The sequence below is a fragment of the Herpailurus yagouaroundi genome, unplaced genomic scaffold, assembly GCF_014898765.1.
Source record: "Herpailurus yagouaroundi ecotype Mexico unplaced genomic scaffold, PumYag 159, whole genome shotgun sequence".
In the NCBI taxonomy this organism is placed as follows: domain Eukaryota; kingdom Metazoa; phylum Chordata; class Mammalia; order Carnivora; family Felidae; genus Herpailurus; species Herpailurus yagouaroundi.
Window position 1 is genome coordinate 47,207,947 of NW_024412400.1, and position 26,779 is coordinate 47,234,725.

General features: G+C 37.1%; 1 protein-coding gene across 14 annotated transcripts in view; it reads left to right on the forward strand.

Annotated features, from left to right (window-relative positions):
* The window catches only part of MBNL1 (muscleblind like splicing regulator 1), a 209,973-nt gene that overhangs the window by 36,447 nt on the left and 146,747 nt on the right, over positions 1-26,779 (forward strand). For 9 of the 14 annotated variants that reach the window (XR_005792149.1, XR_005792150.1, XM_040480519.1 and 6 more), the window contains exon 2: positions 18,720-19,758. The exons of 4 other annotated variants lie outside the window; for them this stretch is intronic. Coding sequence is in view for 8 of the 10 variants with exons in the window: in XM_040480519.1 (XP_040336453.1) it covers positions 19,585-19,758 (174 nt within the window). In the remaining 2 variants the exon portion in view is untranslated. Of the gene's footprint in view, positions 1-18,194; positions 18,484-18,719; positions 19,759-26,779 lie in introns of those variants that run through there. One more of the 14 variants, XM_040480518.1, reaches the window with a different exon arrangement.

The following is a 26,779-nucleotide window of genomic DNA, read 5'->3' on the forward strand; positions in this document are numbered from 1 at the left end:
AGCCCGCTGCATAAAAAACTCCACCGTGAGATTTTGACTGGCATTTTCAAGAGAAATGAAGGCTATGGTTTCTGCTTTTTTGAAGCTGATAGCCTGGAGAGAAAAGTCCATTTTTAGTGAAATAAGAAAAACAACCAAAATCACAACAGGGCCAGACCATTAGCGATCGTCATAATTACAAAAATAGCCACTTACTTGGTAGGCACTTATTCTTTTACATATGTGACCATGTATGGTTCTTTCCCGGCACTGTGAGATTTATGCGGTGCCTTCCCTCTCTCTAGTTCACAGGTGAGAACATGGAGGCTTGGTGAGGCTGAGGTCAGGTAATTTGCTCAGGGGTCACGTAGGAAGGTACCGCGAGCGCTGAGATCTTAACCCAGCAGCTTGGCTTCTTGTCTGCTTGTTTGTTTCCCTCAGTATGCTGTGAATGAAGTACACAAATACTGACAGCAGTAGAGCTTTGAGGCCTAACCCAAGTTTGTTCTGGAAAGACCTAACGAAGAAGGGAAGATGTGAAAGACAGGTTTGGAAGCAATACGGTCGGACAAAACAGCAGAGGCCGGGAAGTGGACTTTTGGAGTTTTGCTGGCTTGGGAAAAAGAGCTAGATCGTGTGGTTTGCATAGTATTAGTTCTACTCACACCTAATGCCCTTTGCCCCAGCACTCACCAAGATCAGCGAAATCTACTTTTAGACTCAAAATCATTAGCACCTGTGAAGTTTCTGATGTCACTTCTGAATGACATAGCACACTGCCAGTGGCTCAGTTGGATGGCTTTAAGGGGCCCATTTTAAGAAGTGTCTTGAGCCCAAAGACAGTATTGCAGACACTCTTCCAATTTATTCATCTGCATTATTGAAAGCATTAGGGAATTCACTTCATTTCTCTCATCACTAAAATACAGAAATCTGTTGCCAACCTTAAAATAATCACAACTGTTATTGAAAATTGACAGTCACTTGAAGACTGATTAATCTTCTGATTAAATCTTCTCATGTTCCCTCAAATCCCTATCAGGGTAATTAGAGTGTGTGCATGTGTGTGTCTTGTGTGCATATATGTGTGTTAATCCATATGTACATGTATATTCCATAAAGGATTACAAAGTAGCACAGACGTTATAGCTAAAAATGGAATAGAATGAATGTATGAGGCTAAGGGATACATTCACCAACTAATGTTAGTTTATGAATTTGGCTCTGAAATATTTATTTAATATCATTTTGTGGTTCTCTGCCCTGGCTACAAGGAAGACTTGTGAAAACATAGCAGGAAATGGAAATAAAAGATACTCTAAAATACATGTATCATTTTGAATACATTATCACTCCACTAGTTTTGAAGGCTTGAGATTAAATAGTTGATAGATACTATTATTAAGAACCTTAATCTGTGTCTTAATGAATTGATTTCCACTGCTCTTTTCATCCAATGCTGTTAAACTTTAACCTAGTCCCACAGCAAGTTTTCTGTTTATAAGTGACCTGACATTCATGTATTCAAAAAATATTTTCCCTTTGTGTACCAAGCATTTTCAGACATATTTTTAAAGAGAAATAGCCCATGCTGATGTACTAATTTTTTTGGCAAGAAAATTAAGCACCTGTATTTCAGCCCAATAGTTCTATGATAAATGAAGAATAATTAAATGTGAAAGATTCTGCAACATTCACTTAAACATTAATTTGGGTTCCTTTATATTCTAGGCACTGTGCTAGGCATTGAATACATAATGGTTAAAACAAGCAGATGTAATTATGAAAGTGTAATTATAAAATTTAGACATCTCTCAAATTTCAAATTGGCCATTGCAGAAATAATGACATTATTATTGCCACAAAATTTAAATAATCTTTTTAGAAATTAAAAAAAAATTATTTATAGATGTCAATAAATATTTATTTTAAAGCCTCTATCCGTGTTAGGTTTCCTGTGTAGAAGTGAAGTATTTTCATGTAAAGTACCGTTTTATGCTTAGAATGCTGTTTTACAATTACGCAAGGGAAATGGTATCACAAAGTAATGCAGAAAGAGAAAACTCAATTTTGAGTGGCAGCGCAATATTGTGAGTTTAAAAGGTCAGGCTCGTACAGGAGGCTCCAGTTTTGCCACTCAATATCATGCAGAATGCTGTGACAGCCAGGGCTGATACAGCTGAAAATATCTGTAGCCTTGGAAGCCTTGTAAGTTTCAGAAGGTCATTTAGGCATCTGGTGTGAACACTGATTCACAGGGAAGGTAAAATTGAACGGCACAGCCAAGCCAAAAAAAAAAAAAAAAAATAGGTTATTGAACCCAACAGTTGTAGATTTTAGAGCAGTTGTCAACTGCAGACATTGGGTATCCTAATCCAAGGTGGCCATCTTTCACTGAAATATTTTTAGAAGCGTGAGCTATGCTTGATGGTGAGTTTTAACTTCTCTTTTCTCTTCTGAAACTTTTAACCTTAAAAGTACATCTACAACCTTACCTGGTAGCAGGACAAATGTTACTTTAATTTTATTTATGTGTGACGCATGCTCCGTCAAAAAAGGATGTGAGTCGGCTTACAACAGTAAAGTGCACATAAAATAGGACTGTAAAAAAGAGACATAACAAATCAATTAGAAGGAAAAGAGATGAACCAAGTGCTTGAGATGAAATTGAGCACTAAATTTATCTCTCAGCTTGCTGGCAACCGAAGCAGAAGCTTTAGGAAGTAGAAGAATCCCGAGTTTATTTAATAAGATCTCTTCGTATCCCGGTGTGCAGCCTTATTCTTAGCCCTTAGAGTAGTTAGCTAAATATTCCGACTCTGCCCTTGGGTGAAGTCTTGGAATGGATGAATTCCAATTAACTAAGAAGCGAAGGCCAAATTCTGCAGCTTGGCCTTCAAGGCCCTCACTGATTTGGTTCCAGTCCCCAAACGCAGCTTTATCTCCTGCCAGGCCCGTTGCACATGGGCGCTGCATATAGACCACTTCCCCCAGTGTTGGTGTTCTGGGCCTTCCCATGGCCCTGTCTTTGCTCTGTCTGTTCCTGCAGTCTGGATTGCCCTTCCTTTTTGTCTCTAACCCAGTGAGACTCCTCCTCCTGTCTTTCCATCACAGATGTCTTCTCTTATCACCAAACCACCCCTGACCTCTCTCTCCTTTAACTCACGAGGCTTTATTGTTATCTCTGCTGTGTACTTCTCACTTTCTTTTTTTTTTTTTTTTAATGTATAGTTATTTGTGTGTTTGTTTCATGTTCCCCATTAAGCAGTAAATTCTTCATAGCTGGGTCCATGTATTACCTCTGTGTCTAGGTTACATATAAAAGGTCGTCGATAAACTGTTCATATAATCAATACATAGATATAATTTTATTTAGGTATTGTTTATTTTTGATGAATATATTTATTCATTTAATAAGATTATTATACGTGTCAGATGTATTTGGATTTCTTTAGGGAAAACATTTCTGTTTCCAGGATAGCAGAGAAGAAAAAAAAGAGAACTAAAAATAAATAAATGAATACATGTTTAAAAAAATAAATAAGCAACTTCTTAATTGCTTTGACTTGGTGCTTTCAGATTAGAAAGCAACTTAATAATTACCATTTCTCTGTGCTGTAAGGTAACTAATATAATACAGAACAGGTTTGTTACATGTGAAAGAAACATCATTAATGCCGTTTCAAACCCTCAGCAGTTTTTCTCTAGTATACTTTTCTATGATTTCAAAAAAAATCTATCTGACTCTACATGGCTTAGAAGTGTTTTAGACAGTTTCTCTATCCCCTTCGCTGGTTTTCCAACACTGTTTTAGTAGTGGATATAGATCACCCTGACTATATGCATACTTGCTTAGCACATACTCAGTTTTATACTTAGAGCAGCATTTCATTTTACTTATATGGAAGGTTTCTGCTAATACGTTTTAAGTTCTTCTAATGAAAGCTCTGAAGAAAATGTAGGCTCTTCTTGCTTAGAGGGCAGACAAATAAGAATAAAATCATGCTCAAAGGCCTCTTCCTTAACAATTAACTTCAAATCAGTTACTGAGCACTTACAACCCTGTAATGTATTAATTACTAGGTTAAAATTGATTAACAGACTTAAGAAGATGCTGATAGACGTGGTGTATAATTTTCATGTCCCTAAGTGTGCGTTATTAGTGTTTGGCGCATACCCCATGCACATGCAAGGACAGTAGCATCCATGTCTCCACTCTGTAAGGGACCATGTTATCTCCTTCAAAATCTGTATGCAAGGCTTTCTCCACCTAAATACTAGCACAAACCACAGGTGATGCAGTCGTGACTGCTCTGCCATATCCCTCTCCAGTCCCAGTCTCTCTCTGTTCCTGTTATATTCACAGTCATTATCATTTCCACAAAGCTTGATTTTAAATTGCTAGCATGTGTTGTGAATGCAGTTTTAAATCTGGAATCAAAAGACGTGATTTGGGGTCCCGATTCTTCCATTTAATTGGCTTAGGGGACTTTGGTGAGTCAGTCACTTAACCATACAAGCTTCAATCTATTTGTTCACAAACGGGCAAGGTAATATCACCATTTCTTAGAGTTGTGTTGATCAAATGGCAAAAGCCAGACAAAAAGAAATTGTATACCAATATATAAAATATTTGCTCTCTTGTACAATAATAGAATGTTACGAATTCTGGGGTGGGGGTAGTACCTTTTTCTACATGGCTCTTCCAGTAGAAACTTGCTTAAAGAATCAGATGAATACCTTGCAGATTTTATATGTAAATCAAAAAGAAATGTAGCATAAGCCAACTTCTCAAAAGTTCATCTCTTCAAGGGTTATTACTTACCAAAGGAGCACAGCTCGTAGTTTTATCCAAAGTTAAGTGGTTCTTATTGCAAGAAGATTAAAGAATTTCTTTTTCCTCCTATTAACTTTAGTACCACGTTTTTCCCTCAATTTAAATTAAGACCTAGTGTTTCGTTACATACAAAGAAAATGATTTGACTGATTCCCGGATAAAAAAATTTCCATACTCTTTGGGTACACACACACACACACACACACACATACACACACAAACCTATTCATATATTAATCCTCATTTCACATTTATCTGTATACTATTAACAGTTGATCTTATACTGCAGTGATAGAATAGGTGCTTAATTTTTAAAAAATCTTTTTAAAATTTCACTTTTTAAATTTTACTATTCTAAATTATTCTTATTATAAATAAAAAATAAGGAATCTAAATATTACTATCTTTAAAGAATTTAGCATGTGTGTGTTTATATGTAATGGTTTGACATCTAAATGATGGAACCATACGAAGCTTTAAGATTGCTACATGATTCCTCTTTAAATGTATCCAATGTATTCCTTCAGATATACTGGGGAGAATTTTTTATAAGCTAAGTAGCTTTTGCGTACTCGGAGTGAACTATTGAAACAGGATTAAAAAACGTAAGTGCTTTGAGACATGACGAGTGGTTGGATATGGTGAATAGTATCTTAGAATGATGTTGAGGAGCATGTATGGTGCCTGATTTAAAATAGTATTTTAAAAAATGAATACAACAGGAATTTTTTTTTTTTTTGGTATAACATTTTGCAGGTAGGTCAGCTTTCTGAAGTAGTTGACAGAATATATTCAAAAAGCATGTTATCAAATCTCAATCTATCTTTTTCCAGGCAGATACTCTGAGCTTTAAGGCAATTATTTAGTACAAAGGTAGTAAACAGTCTTTGGTGGAAGTAATATTTTAGCTTCAGTTGAGTATAATTGCCAAAAATTTATGACATTAAGAATAACCTGAAGGAGTTCAGTTAGAATGTAGATTACTGGAGTTGTTGGGTGTTCAGTCAGTTTAGTGTCTGACTCATGATTTCAGCTCAGTTCATGATCTCAGTGTCATGAGATGGAGCCCCATATTGGGCTGTGTGCTGACAGCACAAGACTGCTTGGGATTCTCTTTCTCTCTCCCTCTGCCCCTCTGCTCACTCGCTCTCTCAAAAATAAATACATTAATTAATTAAGTTAATAAATAAATGAAGTAAAGTAAGAGGTAGATTCCTGGTCTCTCTCCTTAGTACGTCTAGGGTAGGTCCTAGAAATATATATTTATAGCAGTTACCCCCAGGTGACTGATTCAGATAGTGAATCTTTCTGGAGCATCAGAATCCCAGGAAAAGAAGGTGTTGCTGGTAACAAATGTTGGCAGTTCTGAGTTTATTAGCAGCTGTCAGTGCGTTGTGCTTTCCCATGGAAAGGTGGTCATTGCTTTTTAAGTGCATAGGCTGCTGACAGAAACACATGCAACTTTAATCATGGTCTTATTAGAAGGGTGTAGTCGGCTCTTCAGATTTCCTCATGTGTTACAGCTTTTTTTGGGATGTACAGAACCTTATGGGCAATTAAAGTACCTAAGAAACGGGTGTCCTTTTTCTATTTAGCAAAGGAACCAAACCTCAGCTGCCACATTAGCTTGTTGATAGTGTGTTCAGTACATATGCTCTTTTCGAAAGTACAAAATCCTAACAATAAAATCTTTGATCTCATAATAGAAGCATGACAATTATGTATACTCTGACAACGTGGTAAAATCACATTGTCAAAAGAATAAAAGCACTGGAAATGCCTACATTTTTGCCAGCGAGCCATCTTACATCTTCTTTATCGTGGAAGCTGTTATTTAACAACTGGGGAAGAGTTTGAGGAAGGCAAAGTGAGGGGAGAATGTTTGATTATCTAACAGGACCTTTGTCCATTGGCAAAATCATGCAGGAGTATATACTTACCTTGTTCGTTTTAATTGCATGGTCGTGGCACTTCAGGAGAACAGTCTGATCCAGGGTCAGAAATTACTACATGAGGCGTGCCAAGCTCTGGGGAAATGACCACACGGGAAACTGTGTTTAGGCCTACATGAGTTCACCAGAGTTCTATTGTGCCTTAGCTAGTTTGATAATGCCTTGCCTTATTTATAGAAGTTGTCAGAAACCATTTCCTTTAGTCAATTCGTGTCTAAAAAAGGAGAGGGGGGAGCAGGATATTTCTGACATTTGTAGAAATAATGTGTAAAAAAAACAAAAAGCATTCCCTTAATCACATGACATTGTGCTGTCAGTGATGGTCCAAATATAACATGCCTTGCAGACTCTTCTAACTACACGTTTGTTTCTATTAATAAGAAAAGAGTGGTAAACTATATATTGTCCATTTCGATACTCCTGTCAACCCAAACATTCATTCAGACTCCCAGTCCTTGTTCTTTAGCAAATAATTGCAAAATATAAACATTATAATTGTTTTAGCAATGAAATGGTTTATTTTGAAATAATGGGAGTTGAAAAACTGATTTTACAAATGTCTCATTGATTAGCTGCCATCGAAGGGCTAACAGTTGGAAATATTTTGCAAAATAAAAAGACAAGGCTTTAAGTTCTATTTGTAGGAGAAAAGACCAGTCATACCTTTGCCCTATTCCCACTATAGAAATTTACAATCTAGATTTAGGGATTGTATCTTTTTAAGGACTAGATTTAGGGAGTAAGCAATATAGAAAAGCAATGTTCATTGTTGGTATAAGTACATACTGGGAAACATTTTCTTGGATGGAATTTGTTTTTCAGAGTTAATACATGCATATACATTATGTTCTAAGTATGTTATTAAAGCCACTCAAAACCTAAGAATAGCTTTATACATACATTGCAGCATTGCTTGTGAAAAATGAGCATTAACTTAGGTGGCTGCTATTAGAGAATGACATAGAGTGGAGCAGTACATAGTTGTTAAAAAGTATTTACATCAACGTGTGTGTTGACAAAGAAAAGTCATTATCGTATATCATGGAAAGCAAGCCTCAGAACAATATGCTTAGTATGTGTTCCTTCTGTAAAAATGATAAACTGTATGAGTGTGTGTGTGTGTGTGTGTGTGTGTGTGTGTGTAGATGTGTATGTCTGTATGTGAATGCATGAAGGACTAGGTATACCATACCAATAATAGTGGTTACCTTTGGGATAATAGGAGGTCTGATTTGGCAACGGAGCAAGGTGGGGGGAATTCAGTTGGACTTTCAATAAAACCCTTGTGTATGGTTTAAATTTATTACAATTGAAAATGCATTCATTTAGCAATGTCTAAAATCAATGGAAGGAAGGAAGGGAGGGAGGGAAGACAGACTTGATGTATATAATTCATGTACATTACTTGCTAGAGATTTTTGTACACCATTTTAATTTGTATTTTACTATCTCTTCCATTATTTAGTAACATCTATCTCTATATGGAGAATAGCCTTATAATTTATACCATACGTCTCAGTATGTCAAAAAAAGCAGAATCATGGTTATGAGTGCAAATTGTTATATGACTTTGAAATAATTTAGATTATTGTAGTCACTAGAGGTATGGAAGTCTAGGTATGGAGGGAGAAAAGAGGCTCAAAATTTAAACAGTATCTGGTTCAAATTTTAATTTGCTCCTCAGTCTTTAGAGTTCTAAAATGACAATCCTTGATTTTCATAGTCCTAATCACAGCGCACGATATGTTTTTACTTTATTGGACATCTCTTTCTGAATGTCAATTCCACGAGGACATGACATTTTCATGTATGTCTGCAAAAGTTCCTGTGAGTGAGTGACTCAAGAGATTCTAGGTCTGCGTTATCATTTGATGCATATGTAATGAGATTTAAGTTCTTAAATATGTTACAAATTCAAGGACATTGAGTGACACAGAGGTAAGCAATGTATATATAGATGTAAAAGCAGATATCATGGAAACAAATTACCTTCTTATCCAGCTAACCTTATGTTTTCAGATTTCTAGGTTCTCAGTGTGTTTCTCTTTTTTACAAAAGTTGGTGTATTTATACACATATATATGTTTGCGCACATGGGTGCGTACACACACACACACACACACACACACACACACACACACTGGAATATTACAAGGCCATAAAAAGGATGAGGCTTTGCCATTTGCAGCAACATGGATGGACCTTAGAGGGATGTTACTATCCTATGTGAAGTAAGTCAGACTGAGAAAGACAAATACCATATGATTTCACTCACATGTGGAATCTAAGAAAACAAATGAATAAACAAACAAAAAGTAGTATCAGACCTATAAATACAGAGAACAAACTGATGGTTGCCCAAGAGGAGGGAGTAGGAAGATGGGCCAAACGGGTAAATGGGAGTGGGAGATACAGGCCGCCAGTTAAGGAATGAGTAATTCATGGGAATAAAAGTATAGGGAATACAGTCAGTGATATGATAGCATTGTATGGTGACAGATGGTAGCTATGCTTTGGTGAACATAGTATAATGTATAAACTTGTCGAATCACTATGTTGTACATTTGAAACTCATGTAATGTTGTGTGTCACCTACATTCAAATAAAAAAATTTGTAAATGAAGCCTTGTGCAAAATGTTGAGATAGGCATGAACAAAATATGCCTGCCTATTACCCGTCTCTTTTAAAGAACTATGGAGCTGCCTTTGGAATTCTAGGCTTCTACAAAATACAGTATGAAGCTCTGGATTATTACATAGCCATCATAGTAATATGAGCATAATTTGTAGTTATGCTTATCTCAGACCTAGTCAAGGTTGTAAGTTATATGGAACCTTTCTCAAATGATACTTAAGTTACACTGCAGTGAAAATATGAGTTGTCAGTGCATAAATCTGTTTTGTCACATGTCTTCCTCCTTTAAATCAGGGAAAAACAACTGGATCTTGACTCCCTATTAATTAAGGCAAATACAATTCTTATCTGTATGTTAGTGTGTGTGAATTTGTGATTTTTTTAAAACTCAAGTTAAACAGATTCTAATATTTTATTGTTACTCAGAATAAATGCATTTAACATTGGTATATTATTAAGAGTAAACTTGAGATTATTTGTATACAAGGCAATTTTTAAGGTCAATAGAAATCAATAGAAATATCCATAGGATGATAATATTAAACCTTTATGGCTTGAGTATTTGCAAACTTTGCAATAAGAGATACATTCATAAAATGATAGGGAGTTTTGCTGATGAAATTGAAAGGAGATATTTATGTATTGTGTTGTGTCATGAGAAGTCCAGTAATTCATTTAATTGGATACACTCATGTAATACCAGACTATATTTATAATTGGTTTCATTCATTATAGTCTGAAGAATAATTATTTTAGATGTCTCTATAAATATACATTTTATTTAATTTTCTCAGAATGATTAATAATTAAGCAACGTATTTTGGGTAGTCTTCAGTAGAAATAAGTCAGTGAAATTTCCCGGATTGAGGCCACTATGTTAGGTTTTAAATCAGACTTACCTGGAAATTCAAGATTTATCTGCTAAGGTGAAGCTTTTGTACTCAGATATACTTGGTAGTGTTGAGAGCTATTGCCACATTAAGATTTTAAAAATTCTGGAAAGTGTGACAACTATGATTAAGGGTTCTAATAGGTATAGTTTATTTTTGGTTCTCTCTTTATCTCTGTCTCTCCATATATATATATGTGTATATATATATACACACATATATATATACACACACACACTCTCTCTCTCTCTCTCTCTCTCTCTATGTATATATATTCTCTCTCTCTCTCCCCCTCTCTCCCTCTCTCTCTGTGTGTGTGTGTGTGTGTGTGTGTGTGTATGCAATCTTTTTTTTTTCCTAATTAGGGTGTAGTGTAGCGAATTGCTTTTGGAATCCTAATCTTGGGCAATAGTGTCTATCCTAACCAACACTCCATATGTGTGTGTGTGTGTGTGTGTGTGTGTGTGTGTGTGTGTGTGTGTATGCAATTTATTGTTTCTTCTCATGTTTATTTTATAATTTAGCTCAAATAATTGAGCTTGCTCAAATGGAAAACAGGGGCAGGTTAATTATAGAGAAGACCTTAATGGCCACCAGTTGTAAGAATGAGTTTTGCCCTGCAAGGAAGGTTGGGACAGTAGGATGAGGAGGTGCACACGCAGCAATTGTCACTGATGTACAGGGCGCCATGGGAGGTATTTCCTCAGCTTTCTCCTTAATCACCTTCATAGTTAGTTTTGAGTTGTGCAGTAACACTGTTACGGGACCCTACAGATGAATTGGCTACCATTTCTCATGCAGTGAAGGTCACATTTAAAAATGTCTTAGGCAGAGGTACCACCAGTCTTTTAAGAAGCTAGGTGATGTTACTCAAAAGATGTTAAAATTTAAAACTAAGATTTTGGCCCGCAGTTACTATGTCAGATAAATATAACTCATCTGAATAAACTTTAGAATTAAAGTTTGTAATTACGGCATTGCAGGGGAAGTAACAATATCAGTTTTTGGCGTTCCCAGTTTTGTCAGGTTAATTTCACATTGATAGATTCCAGTTGAGTCAATGTACCATTCTTCCTGAAAATTGCCAGGATGGTAAGATTTGTTTTTTCTACTGTTTAGCTCCTGAGCACATACCAGCATTATTAATTTTCTTGTAGTTTGTGTTCTGATTTCCTGTTTATTATTTTGAGATATTAAATGATAGGGATAGATCAGAAATGACTACCTAAGGCTAACAAGATGACTTCTTTGTGTGATATGTAGAGTAAGCAAAACACTAAATAGGCTTAGTGTTTTTTCCTGAAGAACCGTAGAGAGGCATTTGTAGTGTTATGTCATTACACTTTCTTGTAGAATAGAGGGAAATGTTAAAAGACTGCCTGTTTGAATATTATCAGGAACAAAATGCAGATTTTCTCTTCTTTTGCCAGAACTGAAAACTGATTCTGTCAGAAATTCACAGATAAATTATTTAGGTGTTTTAAATTTGCAAAGCCACATGTAACTGTTTCAGATTATTCTGTGGGTGAGAAAATCTTCCATCAAGTTCATAATTGAGGAGTTATATGAATACAGTTTTGTGTTAACTTCACTGCCTGATGTTTTCTTTCCAGTGAGTGGAGTTTGAGGCTGGTCTCATTCAGTTATAAAGGTGACATTGCCAGTGTATCATTTGGGCATTGTAACTTTGTAGATCATAGTTGTAAACTAGTGTCCCGGTAGGTTGCTGGCTTCTGAGCCAGGCACTGTTTTGGTGCCGGCTATTAAGGGGAGGACTGGCTTGACAACTGCCTGCTCTCGTGGAGCTTAGATTTTAATGCAAAGGTAGAAGATAAGCAAATAGAAAGATAGGCATGTAATATTACACCAAATACTGACAAGTGCTCTGAAGAAAAATAAAGCAAGGCAAAGATCTGGCAAGTCTGGGCTTGTGTTGAGAAGCAGGGAAGTTTTGATAGTGACTTAAATTGATAGTGGCTGCAAAAGCTTCCAGGAAGATAACTTTGTAGTAAGGACTGGATGAGGATCTAATTAGGTACGAAGCTAGTAACCATGTACACAAAGTACAGCCCACTGTTGTAATTTTTATCTTCTGATGATCTTAAGCCTTTTCATTTTTTTAAAAATTTTGCCTGAAACGGGAATCAAGTCAAAGTTTGCTTTTTAATTGCACAGAGGCTTCCTGTTTTATTTGGTGGTCTTACATATACAATGCAGAAGGGACAATAATCATTTCCTAATTTGAGGCAGTTTAGCGAGTTGCTTTTGAAATTCTGATCTTTGGCAATAGTGTGTTTCCTAACCAGCACTCCTTCATTATCCTTCTGGTAAGGGACCACTTGATGATTAGGGAATTGAGCCTATCGGAATTTTATTTGTTTATTTATTTTTGAGAGGGGAAGAGAGAGAGAGAGGGAGGGAGGGAGGGAGACAGAGGGAAGGCGCACCTGTGCACTAGCAGGGAGGGGGCAGAGGGGAGACAGGGAAAGAATCTTAGACAGGCACTACGCTCAGCATAGAGCTTGACACCGGGCTTGATCCCATGACCCTGGGATCATGACCTGAGTGAAGTCAAAAGTTCCACGCTCAGCTGCCTGAGCCACCCAGGTGCCCCGAGCCCACTAGAATTTTAAAGGAATGCTTTGACAGACAGTAGATGACTTATTTGAGTTAGTAAACTTCCCTTTCTTTGTGACCCTAAGCCCGTGCAATGTCAGACCGGCAGACCATCTTGACAGTAGGCATGCCATTCCAGAGGATGTGTGGTTGAAAGTTACCTTTTTTCTCGGCAGTCTTTCTAAAACTTCAGTTATTTGCGTATCTCTTTCATGATGTTGTCAATATATTTACTTAAGCTTTTTTAATAATAGTCTCGTAAATTACTATATTAAATGTTAGCTTCTAAGTTATGATATGCATGTAATCACAGGCTCATGAACTAGTTTTTGCATTCTGATGCATCTATTAAAATTATGTTGTTTCTGCATCACTTAAAATTGCCATGGGTGCTACCAGTACTGTGCTTACCCCTTGCTGAGAAACACTGATCTCAGCTTTTTGTTATATGGAGTTGAATACTGCTGAAGACTGCATTAACCCATTCAGACCATAGTTTTCCCCATGTAATAACTTAATGGCCTTGTTACTCTATTTAGTACCTTAATGAGTAGAGAAATGGCTGTATAGCTTCCTGAAATGATTAGTTGGTTTGTATACTGAAATCTCTGTTAATATTTGGGGCAAGCCCTGGGCAAAATTGTACCAGGAGTTAATTCCCTGAAGTAATGCATTGCTAATTATGGACTTGTTGACATCAGTGATCCTGGGGTGGGGGGGGGGGGCGGGGAGTTATGGTTTGGGGCAAGGGGCCACTTCTTGTCACCTTTGAACATTAGATGATGAAGTTGGCTATCTTTTCCAGTTAGATTAAAGCTGTCTTAGTAAATTAAAAAAAAACAAACAAACAAACCCTCAAGTAATTACTCTGTTAACTTCCTCAATATGTAAGCTGTTTCAAAATCAAAAGCTTATGAAAAAAGTCCCCCAAATTCCCAGCTAACTACTCTGGGATGCAGTAGGACCAAAGTGCCTATATTTGGTTCAGAAGAACTGAAATGATTGTTACACATATATGAATAAGAAATTTAACTATGCTCATAGAGGCCATCCAGTTCTCCAAAACAGAATTTCCTACTCCTGCCTTGTAAGTGTCTGCTTATCCTCTATTGCAGTATGTATGCAGCCCTTAAATAGATATTTATATGAAGCCATCCGCTGTCAGTTTTCATGCTAATATGCATCAGTTGCTGTGAGATTCATTATTACTAATTTCCCACACTTTTTTACTTTATCCTTGGTCCTTTTCTTAGCTTCCTTTCCTCTATCTTTATATTTTCTTCTTTTCCTTTCTATTCTATTTCCCCCTTCATAACTTAAAGTAGAAAGTATACGTGATTTCTGATAATCACTCAAGGAGAGTGCACTGTTCTTGGTTATGGCAGAATATACTTATTTGTAGGACGTGTTGCATAATGAGAAGCTCTTTAGTGTTAGGAATTTGATCATTTGGTAAAAGAGGGCTTATTATGTAGGTTTTAAAAAAGTTTGATTCTTACAGTAAAACTATTCTCCAATCTTTTTTTTGTTGTTGTTCAGGGAAGTTTATTATAATATGTCGAAATATAGGTCAGAAATTTACCTCAGAAGCAATTTATCTGTTAGTAAATATCTTTACCGGAGAAATATTTTCTTTAGTAATTATTTACAAACAACACATTTTTAGAGCAAACATGTTTGTAATAATTCTCACAATCTGGACATTACCCACATACTTTTAAACATTGTCTCTCTCTATAGAATAAAAATCCATTATTAGTTGAAACAGCATTTTGGAAATTTAGTATTGATCCAAATCCTATACCCTCTTAATTTACCAAAACCTTCAATTATGAAGATTTCCAGTCTTCCCTGAAACCCTTCTGTTTGAATAAAGGGAAAGAGTACAAGACCATAATCTGATATCAGCAATTTAGGTATAATCTCAGGTCATTACCCCCTGGTGGTCTGTATCAAGGACTGGAACCCACATTGGCAGGTGCAGCTACACTAATAATGCATAAAGGTTGGTGTCCGTTTTGATTGCTCGGGCTCTGTGCCTAGGTAACTATAAACACTTTGATTATCACATTTGCCTATATATTTTACAAGTAAGTAGTATTTTCAGTTTACCAATACGTATATATCTGTAATTCTGTTGATAACCCTTTTTGAAGTGACTAGAGTATCTCTGCTACAGAAAATAAAAATACCCAGAATACCCATTTGCAAACATTTTAATTAAAGGATATTTTATGCTTGAGTGAGATTAAGCCTGTAACATATCAAAAAGGAAAAATAATCAACGTTAGAAATTGATTCTGTGGTTGTCTTTAGACATAACCACCAACCAGCGAAGGTATTGCTGGTACCATTATCCTTTCTCATGTTGTTTGGTCCCCATAGATTATGACGAAATATTTCCTTGCTGTTAGGGACATGTCCTTTATATACATGTCTATTCTGTCAATTTGAATAAAATATTCATTTATCAAATATTTTAAACACAACTATTATATTCCAGGAACTGGGATTAAAAAAAAAATGGCAATAGATCCTGTTGTCAGGGAATTTATAACTTTGGGGGTAAAAGCACCAGGAGATAAAAAGTACTGAGAATATCCTGAGATGGAACAATGTTTGGCATAGTTGGCCCAGCCTTAGAGAGAAGGTGATATTTGAATAGCAGCTTAAACAAGGAGAAGAGATTTACCAGGTTGAAGGGGTGAGGACGTACGTGTCAAACCAAACAAAGGGCTAGCATGTAACAAGTCCCAGGAGCCCACAACAGCGTGGCATGTGCCAAGAACCTTCCCCAGCTCTGGGCAGCTCCTTTCTATGTGGGAAGATACTAGAGGGGCAGCAGTGAGAGAAGCCAAAAGGACAGAATGTGGCAGTTCAAGACGAGAGGAAACCTTTAACAGGGAGCTGGTGGAGGTCAAGTAAAGACAAGGACTAGCATAGTCTTTGGATTTGGCTTCATTTGGAGTTTTGTCGGCCATTGCTTAACAGTAAAGTAATGAGTGTGGAGGTCACAGTGATACAGATTCAAAACGGAAGAAGCAGAAGAATGGCATGCGTAGATGGCTCTTTAGCCCTTGGTCTGGGAACAGCTGATTAAGAGTATTAGGGAGGGGAGGATGCATAGCTAGGCGGGGTCCCTTTCTCCTTCCCTGCCGCCTCTTCTATTTTGGAGCTACTTCAGCATGTTGAGGACCGAGAGAAAGAGTTGAGGTAAGGCAGGGTCATTTGAAGGTAGAAGAAGGAATGTGAAGAGAAAGATGTTTTGAGAAGGAACGAGTGAAGGTGGAAGCCTGACCGTGTGCAAGGGGAGGGACAACTGGGAGACCAAAAGAAGGATGCAGAAAGATAGTGTAAAAATGGGTGACAGGAAGGTGACAGGGAGTTCATGCCTAAGGGCTCCTGTTTTGACTATGAAATATTTGTTCCACAGAAGATCATTGTCTGCTGTTAGCAGAATATGGAAGAGAAGGGGCTTGAAAGTGTTGAAGTTTTCAAAAAGCTGTCCTGTGGAATGTCAGAGGGAGCTGTCCAGGGCTGGGGGAGGATTCCTAGACAGCAGGAGGGTCTAAGTGACCCTGGGATATAGTAATTGATAGAGACACTGATGGGTGTGTGTGTGTGTTTTCAGGTGTGTGTTTGTGTTCATGTGTGGTTCATATGGTTGTTCATGCATGTGTTTGCATATTTTTGTGCCCTAGAGGTCATTCCAGTACAGATATAGTAATCAGTCCTTTAATTACCCAAGTTATGGAGCTCCATACATTTTCCATCCCTGTGCTGGGCATTGGGGTTATGAGGTGAGTGGGTTTATTTCTGTTTGGGGAAACATATAGTTTCGTGGGTCATACATATAAGCAAACAACACACTGTATAGGGATGCCAAAGTAATTCAGAAAAGACATGTTAATGATGAGCGGGCAGGGATGGATAAAGCGACATTTTGGAAGTTTCTTGGAGGAAGCGATCTCTTAGCTGGCTTCCAAAGGAGGTGTATGGTTGCAGGTGAAGTGCTTGAAAATTTTAGCAAGAAAGACAACAGGGGTTGTTGACCCAGATGGGTACATGCTGAAGGTACAAAATAGTTGAGAAATTCTGAATGTGGAGCAAAAATCCAGAAGGGTGGGTGAATCTTTGGGTTTACGACTGACTCAACTTTGTTTTTGTACAACCAGAAATTAGAACCAGAAAGTTTTTTGAAAACAAAAGTACTTCTTGAGCATTGGTATGAGTTGGTTCTTTAGAACTTTTCTCAAAAGTTGTAGTCTTACTACAGTATTTCACCTACCTGGTATCTGTTTTTTTTTTTTTTTTTTTTAATTAGTATTAAGAGTGGCTGTATTAATCCTAAAATAAATTTTTAAAACTTCTGCTAGATATCTGTCTATATATATGTTCTACGTTTCTACATTCATATTCTATATTCCAGTTTCCCATTGACCGTATTTGGCCTTTGAAGAAGCAAGTGTGATCAAACACTATTTATTATATTGTGCCATTGCCTCTTTGGAGTGTGAAACTTTTGGAGTTACTAAAGCTTTGTTTCCTTTGTTGGTAACACTCAAAAGGAAAAGAAACGTGTACTTTTGTTTCTGTAACTACTAAGCATTTTCTGAAAGTTTTTCCATCCTGACTGAAAAAGAAAGTAAGTTGTTAAAAGCAAAAATACCCTGCTATAACGAGCAGTCTTGTACTTCCCAGTTCATAGATCATTAGGCAACAGGGGATCCCCCAGCCCCCAACCTCTGGCTTCCTCCGTACCTCTGAAGTACATCACGCTGCCCAAATCAAATTGCTCACTTAATATTTAATGTTTCTGCGATGGAATCACTCTCTCCCCTGAGGTTGACTTCACATTTGCCAGACACACTGACAACACTACACTCCTTTTTTCCCCCACATGACCTCAGCTTCTGCTTAAAAAATGTTCAAATAAAGGATGCTTTTGTTCCTATCTCGCCCGCCTGTGATATATTGACAAAGTGTCTGCCGGCTGAATGGAATAGTTTTACAGTATGAGTGCTGCTTTCAGTGGAGGGGCAGGACTTGGGCTTTAGAAGGAAGTGAATTGGATAGGTCAGGAGAATGTACCATTTGTAAACACCCCTTTCCTTTTTTATTCACGTGTCAGGACAGCAGGAGCAGGCTGTTCAGTGCCCGTCCCTGCGCAGAGCCGGAGGGAAAAGCAGCTTGGAAGTCAGCTGCAATTTTTAAACCTTGCTTTTTATTCCCCGGCGATGATCTTCAAGTGCTTGGACTTGTCTTGGAAGCTGTTTGGAAACTAACATGGTTTAGTCCACTAACTGCATGTTGGGTAAATTCAAAACCCACATGCTCGTCCTCTTGCAGTGGAATAAGTCACATCTGATGGACATTTTCTGTGCTTATAGCATAGTAATGAACGTCTGACAGGCGCGACCTTTCATAAGACAACCCACACTATTGGCTTTCTGCCCAGAATATTGCTGCAACACTATCTGTGATTGGTTATCTCTCTATCATGCATTGCTTCACAAGGGGAAACGGCCCCTTTTTTTAATAAATCTACGATGGCTGGCTGCAATATGCCTCACTGTAAGTATTGTGTGTGTGTGTGTGTGTGTGTGAGAGAGAGAGAGAGAGAGAGAGAGAGAGAGAGAGAGAGAAAGAGAGACAGAGAGAGAGACAGAGAGAGACAGAGAGAGAGACAGAGAGAGAGAGAAGCTGACTTGAATATTACTTAGTCTGGTAGCACATGGCAAGGTTGTGATACTGTAGGACATCAGTGAAGTGCTACTTAGTAAATCTTAACCTATCTCTTTTTTCTACAGGTTGGTACTAAGAAGTGCCTTTCCTGACGTCTCTGCTGCTTGGACCCGCTTCTAGAGCAGTCTCTGCTTTTGCCTTGCTTGCTGCCAGCTAGACTGTGACGACAGCACATCCACCCTCCACTTCTAGCCCAGACACCCCCATTTCTACTTATAATCAAGACAAAAGCTCTAAGTATCTGGCATTGCCCTAGGCTGCTTTAGTTTTAAAAGAAAAGTTTGCTGAAAAAGTCAGATCTCTTCTGCCAGGAAATCAAGGAGGAAAAAAAAAAATCAGTTTCTCGATTTGCTCTAAACTGCTGCATCTGTCTATGCCAAACTAATCAATACCGATTGCACCACCAAACTCCATTGCAAATTCAGCTGTGAGGAGATTCCCTTTCAGACAACTTTGCTGAAAGCAGCTTGGAAATTCGGTGTCAAAGGGTCTGCCACGTTTTCATGCTTGCATTTTGGGCTCCAAATTGGCACTGGGAAGGGGTTACTGAGAGCACAAGGCTGATCCGAGGCCCTACTTTTAAACGTTCATCTACTTACGATTCTAGTATTTCTCTGTAAACCAAAACCTCTTGAATTAACAGTTTCATGCTGTGAATTTCTAGTGGGAGATCTTTTCCTTGATATTGACAACACAGTTTTCCATGTACTTTTAAAGCAGGGAGTGGGGAAAAAAGTATTTTGGAGGGGACATTTTCATCAGCCTTTTACAGTCTTATCAGTTCAGCTTTTTGAGTTTTTTTTTTTTTTTGGTGGTTTTTTTTTTTTTTTTTTTTTGGTTGTTGCTGGGTTTATTTTTATTTTTATTTTTTTGTGGGGGGCTGGGTCTGTTGGTTTCACTGCAAAATTTAACTACCTGTAAAATCTAAACATGGCTGTTAGTGTCACACCAATTCGGGACACAAAATGGCTAACACTGGAAGTATGTAGAGAGTTCCAAAGGGGGACTTGCTCACGGCCAGACACGGAATGTAAATTTGCACATCCTTCGAAAAGCTGCCAAGTTGAAAATGGACGAGTAATCGCCTGCTTTGATTCATTGAAAGTGAGTAAATATTATATTATTTTAAGGATACACAATGATTGAATCAAGGGGATATGGATGCATAGTCCACTGAGTTTGGAATGATGGATTGCTTTGTTAATAGTTTAGTTCTATGGTGTCTTCTTATGGATGCTTTTGGGGTGGGGGACTTTATTGAGAAGCAATGGCACCAACCCTGGCCAAACTTTCTTTGTTATGAATAACTTTATCAGTCCTTTGATGTAATGATGTTTTTCTAAAACAGAAGGTGTCCGCATACTTTTAACTTAGTCATAGCAATGTCGATGTCTATAGGAATAGTAAATGTAGATAAATATGTGTGTTAGCATATGCATGGTCTATACAGGGCCATGGCAATAGCTGAATGAAGATGATTTGTTTTTCCTTGTTTGTAAAGTTGCTGTTACCTTTGTAAAAGAACAGCTTTCCTGGCAGTAAAACTTGGATAGAGTTTTTATATTAACATTTTAATATTATGGGTCTCCTTTTTATTGTATAAGCATATTATTTTAAAGCCAGAATCAATGCATTTTGTGGAAAATATAGAAGTAAGGTTCTGCTGCTGTTGCTATAGTACCCTATCTGAGGCATAAACTTGGTTGAATGTTGAGTTTTATAAATGAGTGGAAACTTTTAAGTAGTATTATTTGGAGGCTTTTTTGGTTTTGTTTTGTTTTTTTTTTTTTTAGTTTGTAAAATTCTAATGTAAAATAACTTAGTTCATTTTTTTTGGATCCTGATTATTTTAAAATTTGTAACTGTCTCAGCTAGAAGTGTTAAAAGTTAAGCTTTTGTGGGCACCATAGTACTGAGAGATCCACTTTAGTGTATCTTGACATTCAAAAATGTCATTGCTTCGTAGTTCAGGTGTCAAGTTTGAAAATGGGCTTTTTAAAAGGTAGCATGATATTGTATCCTTATTCTGACATGCAAGGTCAAGACTAGAAATGTGAAGATCCCTGGGTACTTTCTACTTACTTGGTTTAATTGAATTGGCTTTGAATACTAATGTGTCAGTATAATTCACTCTTTGAACCCGTGAGAGAGGAGTCACGATCATTTCTGCATCTGTAGAAAAGTAAAACTTTCATACATCCATCTTGTCTTTTGCAAACAAAACAAAACAAAACAAAACCTCCTATTGTAATAAAAATGCTTTCTTTAATAACATGGGGTGAATTAACTGATATAGTCAACCCAAACGTTAACTCATAACTCACCCTGATGTGTTATATGGGTTAGCTTATGAGTTGACTATTGCAGTTAATTGCTTCTTGGCTCAGTTGAGCTGCTTACTTTGCTAAAGTTTTCACCAAAGACTCAAGGATATTATCTTCAGAGTGGGATATCAAAGGAGGCATTCACAACAACAAAGATATCTTATAGTGTTATATTATTGTTAATGTCATAGTCCTAAAGATCAATAAGCCAGAAGTTATAGATTACCATGAGGCCTTTTTCTTTCCTTTGAAAGGCATCAATGAAGGGCACAGTGGTTTGTACCTTTGTGACTATGTATTCCTAAATTCCTGCTGACTGAATTTAGGTGTAATTAGAGACGGGGACCCGTAAAATGAGGGGCAAAGGGCTAATTACCCTTGTCGGTAACCAGCTGTGTCCATAAGTAACCCTGTTTTGACCCAATTACTAGTAAATCCAATTTTTAATCCTACAGACAGTTGATGGTGCACTCGTAGCTACAAAATGAAGGACATCAAACTTGGCTGTGACATTGAGTGGTTTCACAGAAGACCTGCCTCCCCAGCATTTGGAAACATTGTGAAACATTAAAATTCAGTTGCTATTTTTCCATCTCAAAATATTTTTTTAGTGGCTGCTCACTTGTGGACACAGAACAGGCTCCCTTTGAGTAAAACGGCAGCATTGCTGTGTGGTTAACAAGATTCAACTGCCACATCAAGGACTTTTTTTTTTTTTTTTAATAGCAAGTAATTTTAAGATTTAAATTTACTTATGAAATGAACGCACTATAGCAGCTAATCAATGCAAACGTTGTCCTCATTCTTTGTTTCTATGAGAAACTAAAATTTAATTTATAGTGTCTAAAACTTGGTAAAATATTTTGATTTGAACAAGAGGAAAAACATAAACACAACTTTGTGTGGAGGTTCATAGCAGGAACAATAGCTCCTGAAATGTTAGTGAAATGACTATATTAAGAATTCATTTAACACATTTTGAATATGTAATTACGTATTCATGTTTCCAAACCCACCTTTGGTAGACATGTATTTATAACTAGCACATTCTGTGATTCTTAGTACAGTATTTAGAGGCCTGGCTTTTAGATAGCTGTCTTGCTGTATTCAATTTGGTGACTAAAATAGATCAAAAACGTATTTTAAAATAGTTAAGGTAACTCCATGACTCGTGCTTGAAGTTCTGAAATTTGGAAGCCTTAGGAGCATAATTCCATGCCAATAACCACGAGATCATTTGTGTTGTCTCGGAGAGTAAACGGAAGGAATTTAGAAAACGTGTAATATTCTCACTTCTTTAATAAAATGTGTTGTATGTATGTCTACAATCCATAGTCCAGCCTTTTGTGACTTCTTGAGCCGTGAGATGGAGGTAGCCTGTGTAATCTACTATTTTTAGCAAGTTAGGAAAGCAAACCAAATACTCTCTGAGAGGACCCTGTGAAATGGCTGTACCCTTCAGCTGTGCTGTTTCAGACTTTGGCCAGGCTCCCAGGTGACTTACGTCCATAGCAGACTTCTACTTAGAAGAGGAGAATTTGTTTCATTAAAAACAGAAGTTGAACAGTTCAAGACAGTACTTATGCAAAAGAAATAAGTTGGCATATTACTAAAGGTAATAGGAAGAAAATTAGCTGATGGTATTTCAGTGGCGTGTTATTGATTTCAAAGTTTAAGTAATTAGATTAAATTTACTACATGAAAACAGAATTCTTTGTCATAATAGATGTGTTGCTAAGTAAAGTCAGAATACATGATAATTAGGAATATATGTATATATTAAGTATGTTGGGAATAGAATGGTAACAATAAGAGAGCAGAAGCTGTAATAATGTGTGTTAGTTTATAAATTAAACAATATTTTAAGCGCTTGATCGTTCTAACTTAATTTTGGTTCTATACTCGCAATAACAATTTACAACAGTCTAAGAATACATTCAGATTGAGAATTAGATTGCTTACACACTGTAGATTTGAGTGTTTTGGCTATTTCAGACACCCTGAACATTTGAAAAGAGATTATTTTATGCTGGAAAGGATTTTTTTTTTCCTTATGACTTGTGAAAGGGATACCAAAGAGAAAAAAACTGAAAGAAAAATGTCAACCCTGCAAGCTGCCATTAGAAAATTGTATTTAAGAAATGATTCAAATAACAGTAAATTGGCAAGTTACCTATTTTCTTCAGTAATAATGGCTCAACTAAAATATAGGTAGTTGATTTAAAGAAACTCTACAGAATGTATTTTATTGTGATGTCAAGTAATTTATGCTATCACAAAAATATGTTTTCACCATGTGATCAACTCAAAATGACTATTGCTTACTGAATTATTCTTTTTTAAAAGTCCATTCATTTTTCAGATGTTGGAGGAAGGGCTATATAACCTTTATATTTACTGTCTATTTTCTGAAAATCTAGCATTTTTTTTTTTACCTTTGAAAACTTTAGTCACTTGTTTGCTTATCAAATTACGCAGTTTTGTTTAAGATAATTAAGGATTCGGGGCACCTGGGTGGCGCAGTCGGTTGAGCGTCCGACTTCAGCCAGGTCATGATCTCGCGGTCCGTGAGTCCGAGCCCCGCGTCGGGCTCTGGGCTGATGGATCAGAGCCTGGAGCCTGTTTCCGATTCTGAGTCTCCCTCTCTCTCTGCCCCTCCCCCCTTCATGCTCTGTCTCTCTCTGTCTCAAAAATAAATAAACGTTGAAAAAAAAAAAAGATAATTAAGGATTCATTTCACTATTATACACGTTTGTGTATACAGGTAGCACAGCCAATCAGATTTGTTGTAGACACATCAGGGGTCAGATTCCACTGCAGAGCAGCATGGAATCAAGGATCCTGAGTGAACACATTTAAAGAGCCTCTAACGACCTAGCAGAATAATTGAATTCAGCTATTAGGAGATATACAAATACGTAAACATCCAGGTAAATGAGCAACTAGAAAATTTAGAGCCAGTAAGGCAAATCAGGTGTCTAGTTGGTCACACAGGGACAGGGTGGCATAACTGGACATTATAAAGTGGTCCTGAAGGTTTTTATAGTTATATTTTAGGAGGTCCTCCATCGTGAGCACAGTGTATTTTCAGCGTGCCAACTGCCTGTGTTGCTGCTGCTCTAAGTTCCTGGCATAGTCTTTTCATCATATCTTTTAAACTGGCTTACTTGATAATCCTGCCAAAGTGATTTTTGCGAAGTTCAGACAAATTTCAGATATTTGCAAATTTTGAATCAAAACTTTGATTTAGTAGGCTCCTAATTGGTGTAACTTTTACCAAGCGTTTTGTTGTTGTTACTGTTTGTTGTTCTGTTAATGGCATCTCCCATGTGATATGAAAACTTGGATGGGTGATTATGTATACATGTAACTCTATAGGTACATATTCAGTGTGTCTTTCAGTGACAGGTTGACACAGGACTATCTTGTTTCCCCTTATAACTTAGGAGATGAACTAACTATAAGGCATAACGTGTGAAGCCATGCGTATCATGTACGAGTTCAAATTATATTCCCCGAGCAGAATCTTCACAGCTTTGTAAAGAATACCCTGTGAATGCACGGTGATAAGCATCGTTTTTTAAATGAAATTCTCAATAGCTATAGCTGCTTTGATAGTGCTTACAATTTTATTCACTTACCTATTTATATTCTTATAGTTAGAATTTTTTTTTAGAAAAACATTTTTTAAATGAGTTAAGATTTTTAAACTTGGACAAATTTCAAGTCATGTTTTGAGTCATGCTACTTTAAGGCACTAATTCTAAAACTAGTTATTTTTTTCCTTTCATAAGATTTTGGTACGCTGCTTCTATTTTTTTTTTCTCGTTAAACCTTCCTTCAGTTCCTAGGTGTGACAAACAATTTAAACCTAAAGCAATGTGGCACTTAGAATTGAGTTCAATCTTTGATTGTAATTTAGATTTCTGAACTAATGCAGAATTTTGAGTCTCCACAAATAGCCTCAAAACAATTCCATGTATAAGGCTGTGATGGACTTAAAACAGTCCATGTGGCATGGGCAAATCTTCCATCCAGGATGTGCGTGACGTACTCACAGTTCACGCGAGAGGTGAGAAATTGAATGTTTCTCAGTTCCAGCACAGACACCTAGGGACCTCGTTTGGGAAGCTTATCCTGTCATTTTCCTTGCCAAGGATAAGTAGAGGATTTCAGCTATCAGCATCACTAATCTGTTACCTTTCATGCTGAGCAATGTATCTGCCTTCCCACAGTCCTAGACAAAGTTTATTTTCTTACAAAGACATAGCATTGAGGAAATTTTGAGTTTTTTTTTTTTTTTTAACTTTGGCAAACACACATTCCATGCTTTTAGATAAGGGACCAATTTTCTATGTTAACAGGCCAAAAATTTTAAGTCAGTGGAAGTGGATTAACTAAAGAGATGGTTTTTGATTTAGCACTAATGATAGTTGTTAATATGCAGAAACTTTGGTAAAAGCAACTAAAAGCAAAGGCTCCTTAGAATTACTTAGCTGTTTGAAAGTATAATCAATTATTAGAATAGTGATTTCCTTGTGAATTGCACTATAAACGAGTAATTCTGGTGAGGATATCTTATTCTAATAGTCATTTATTTTTTTTTAAGTTTTTTTTTTAACGTTTATTTATTTTTGGGACAGAGAGAGACAGAGCATGAACGGGGGAGGGGCAGAGAGAGAGGGAGACACAGAATCGGAAACAGGCTCCAGGCTCTGAGCCATCAGCCCAGAGCCCGACGCGGGGCTGGAACTCCCGGACCGCGAGATCGTGACCAGGCTGAAGTCGGACGCTTAACCGACTGAGCCACCCAGGCGCCCCACTAATAGTCATTTATAATAAACAACTACAGAGTTTTTATCTAATATATATTTCTCATGCAAATAACCTGAAATGCACATCACCTACAGCATGATTCATTCTCTTTTGGCACATGTTGAAAGATTATCACTTTGAAGTAAAGTCTGATTTGTTGTTTGAGATAAAACCTTCTATATTATAAGAACTTGGGTTTTGAAAAATACTGATAGTTACAAGTCCTCCTGGATTATAATTTGATCGAAAGGCTGTCTCTTGGATACCTTTGGGCCTTGGCAGTCTCTGGCTTTTATTCTCCTTGTGTTATCTCTGGTTCTTTCCAGCTTCCTAATGGTCCAGCTTCAGAACTGTTGGGTCTGATCCTTCTTTATATTTCTCTATGGAGTTATGGAGAAGTTACTTGGATATTTTGTCTTTAAGGAATTGTGTCCAGCATTGAGTAATAGAGGCACCTTTCCCTCCCCGGCGTGTGACATAAACAGATAAAGGGTTTATTTTTTAGTCGGTTGTGCAAGTCTATGTGATGACTCCCCAGTCACTAGAACTGGGGTGTCTTCACCCTTAAGTTGTGAGGAGCACATGGGTTCCAACCTTAGGATTATTTCAAAATTGTAAGATGTCCAACACAGTACCAGCCATCATATCTTCATTTCAGGAAGCAGAAAGAGGTGAGGGCAAAGGAAACCACAGCTTAGCCTCCCTAGGTTTCTTTGCACAGTGGCCCTCAAGCTTCTCCCAGTGACTTATTCTTGTCTCTCAGTGGCTGATTTTGGTAGCAAGGATAGCTGGGAGCTATAGTCGGGGTTTTTTTGTTTTTTTGTTTTTATTAAAATTTTAAATTTTAATTGCAGTACAGGTAACATACCGTGTTACATTGGTTTCAGGTGTATAATATGGTGATTCAACAATTCTATATGCTCATCATAATAACTGTACTCTTCATCTCCTTTACCTATTTTACCTGTCCTCTCACCCTTCCCCCA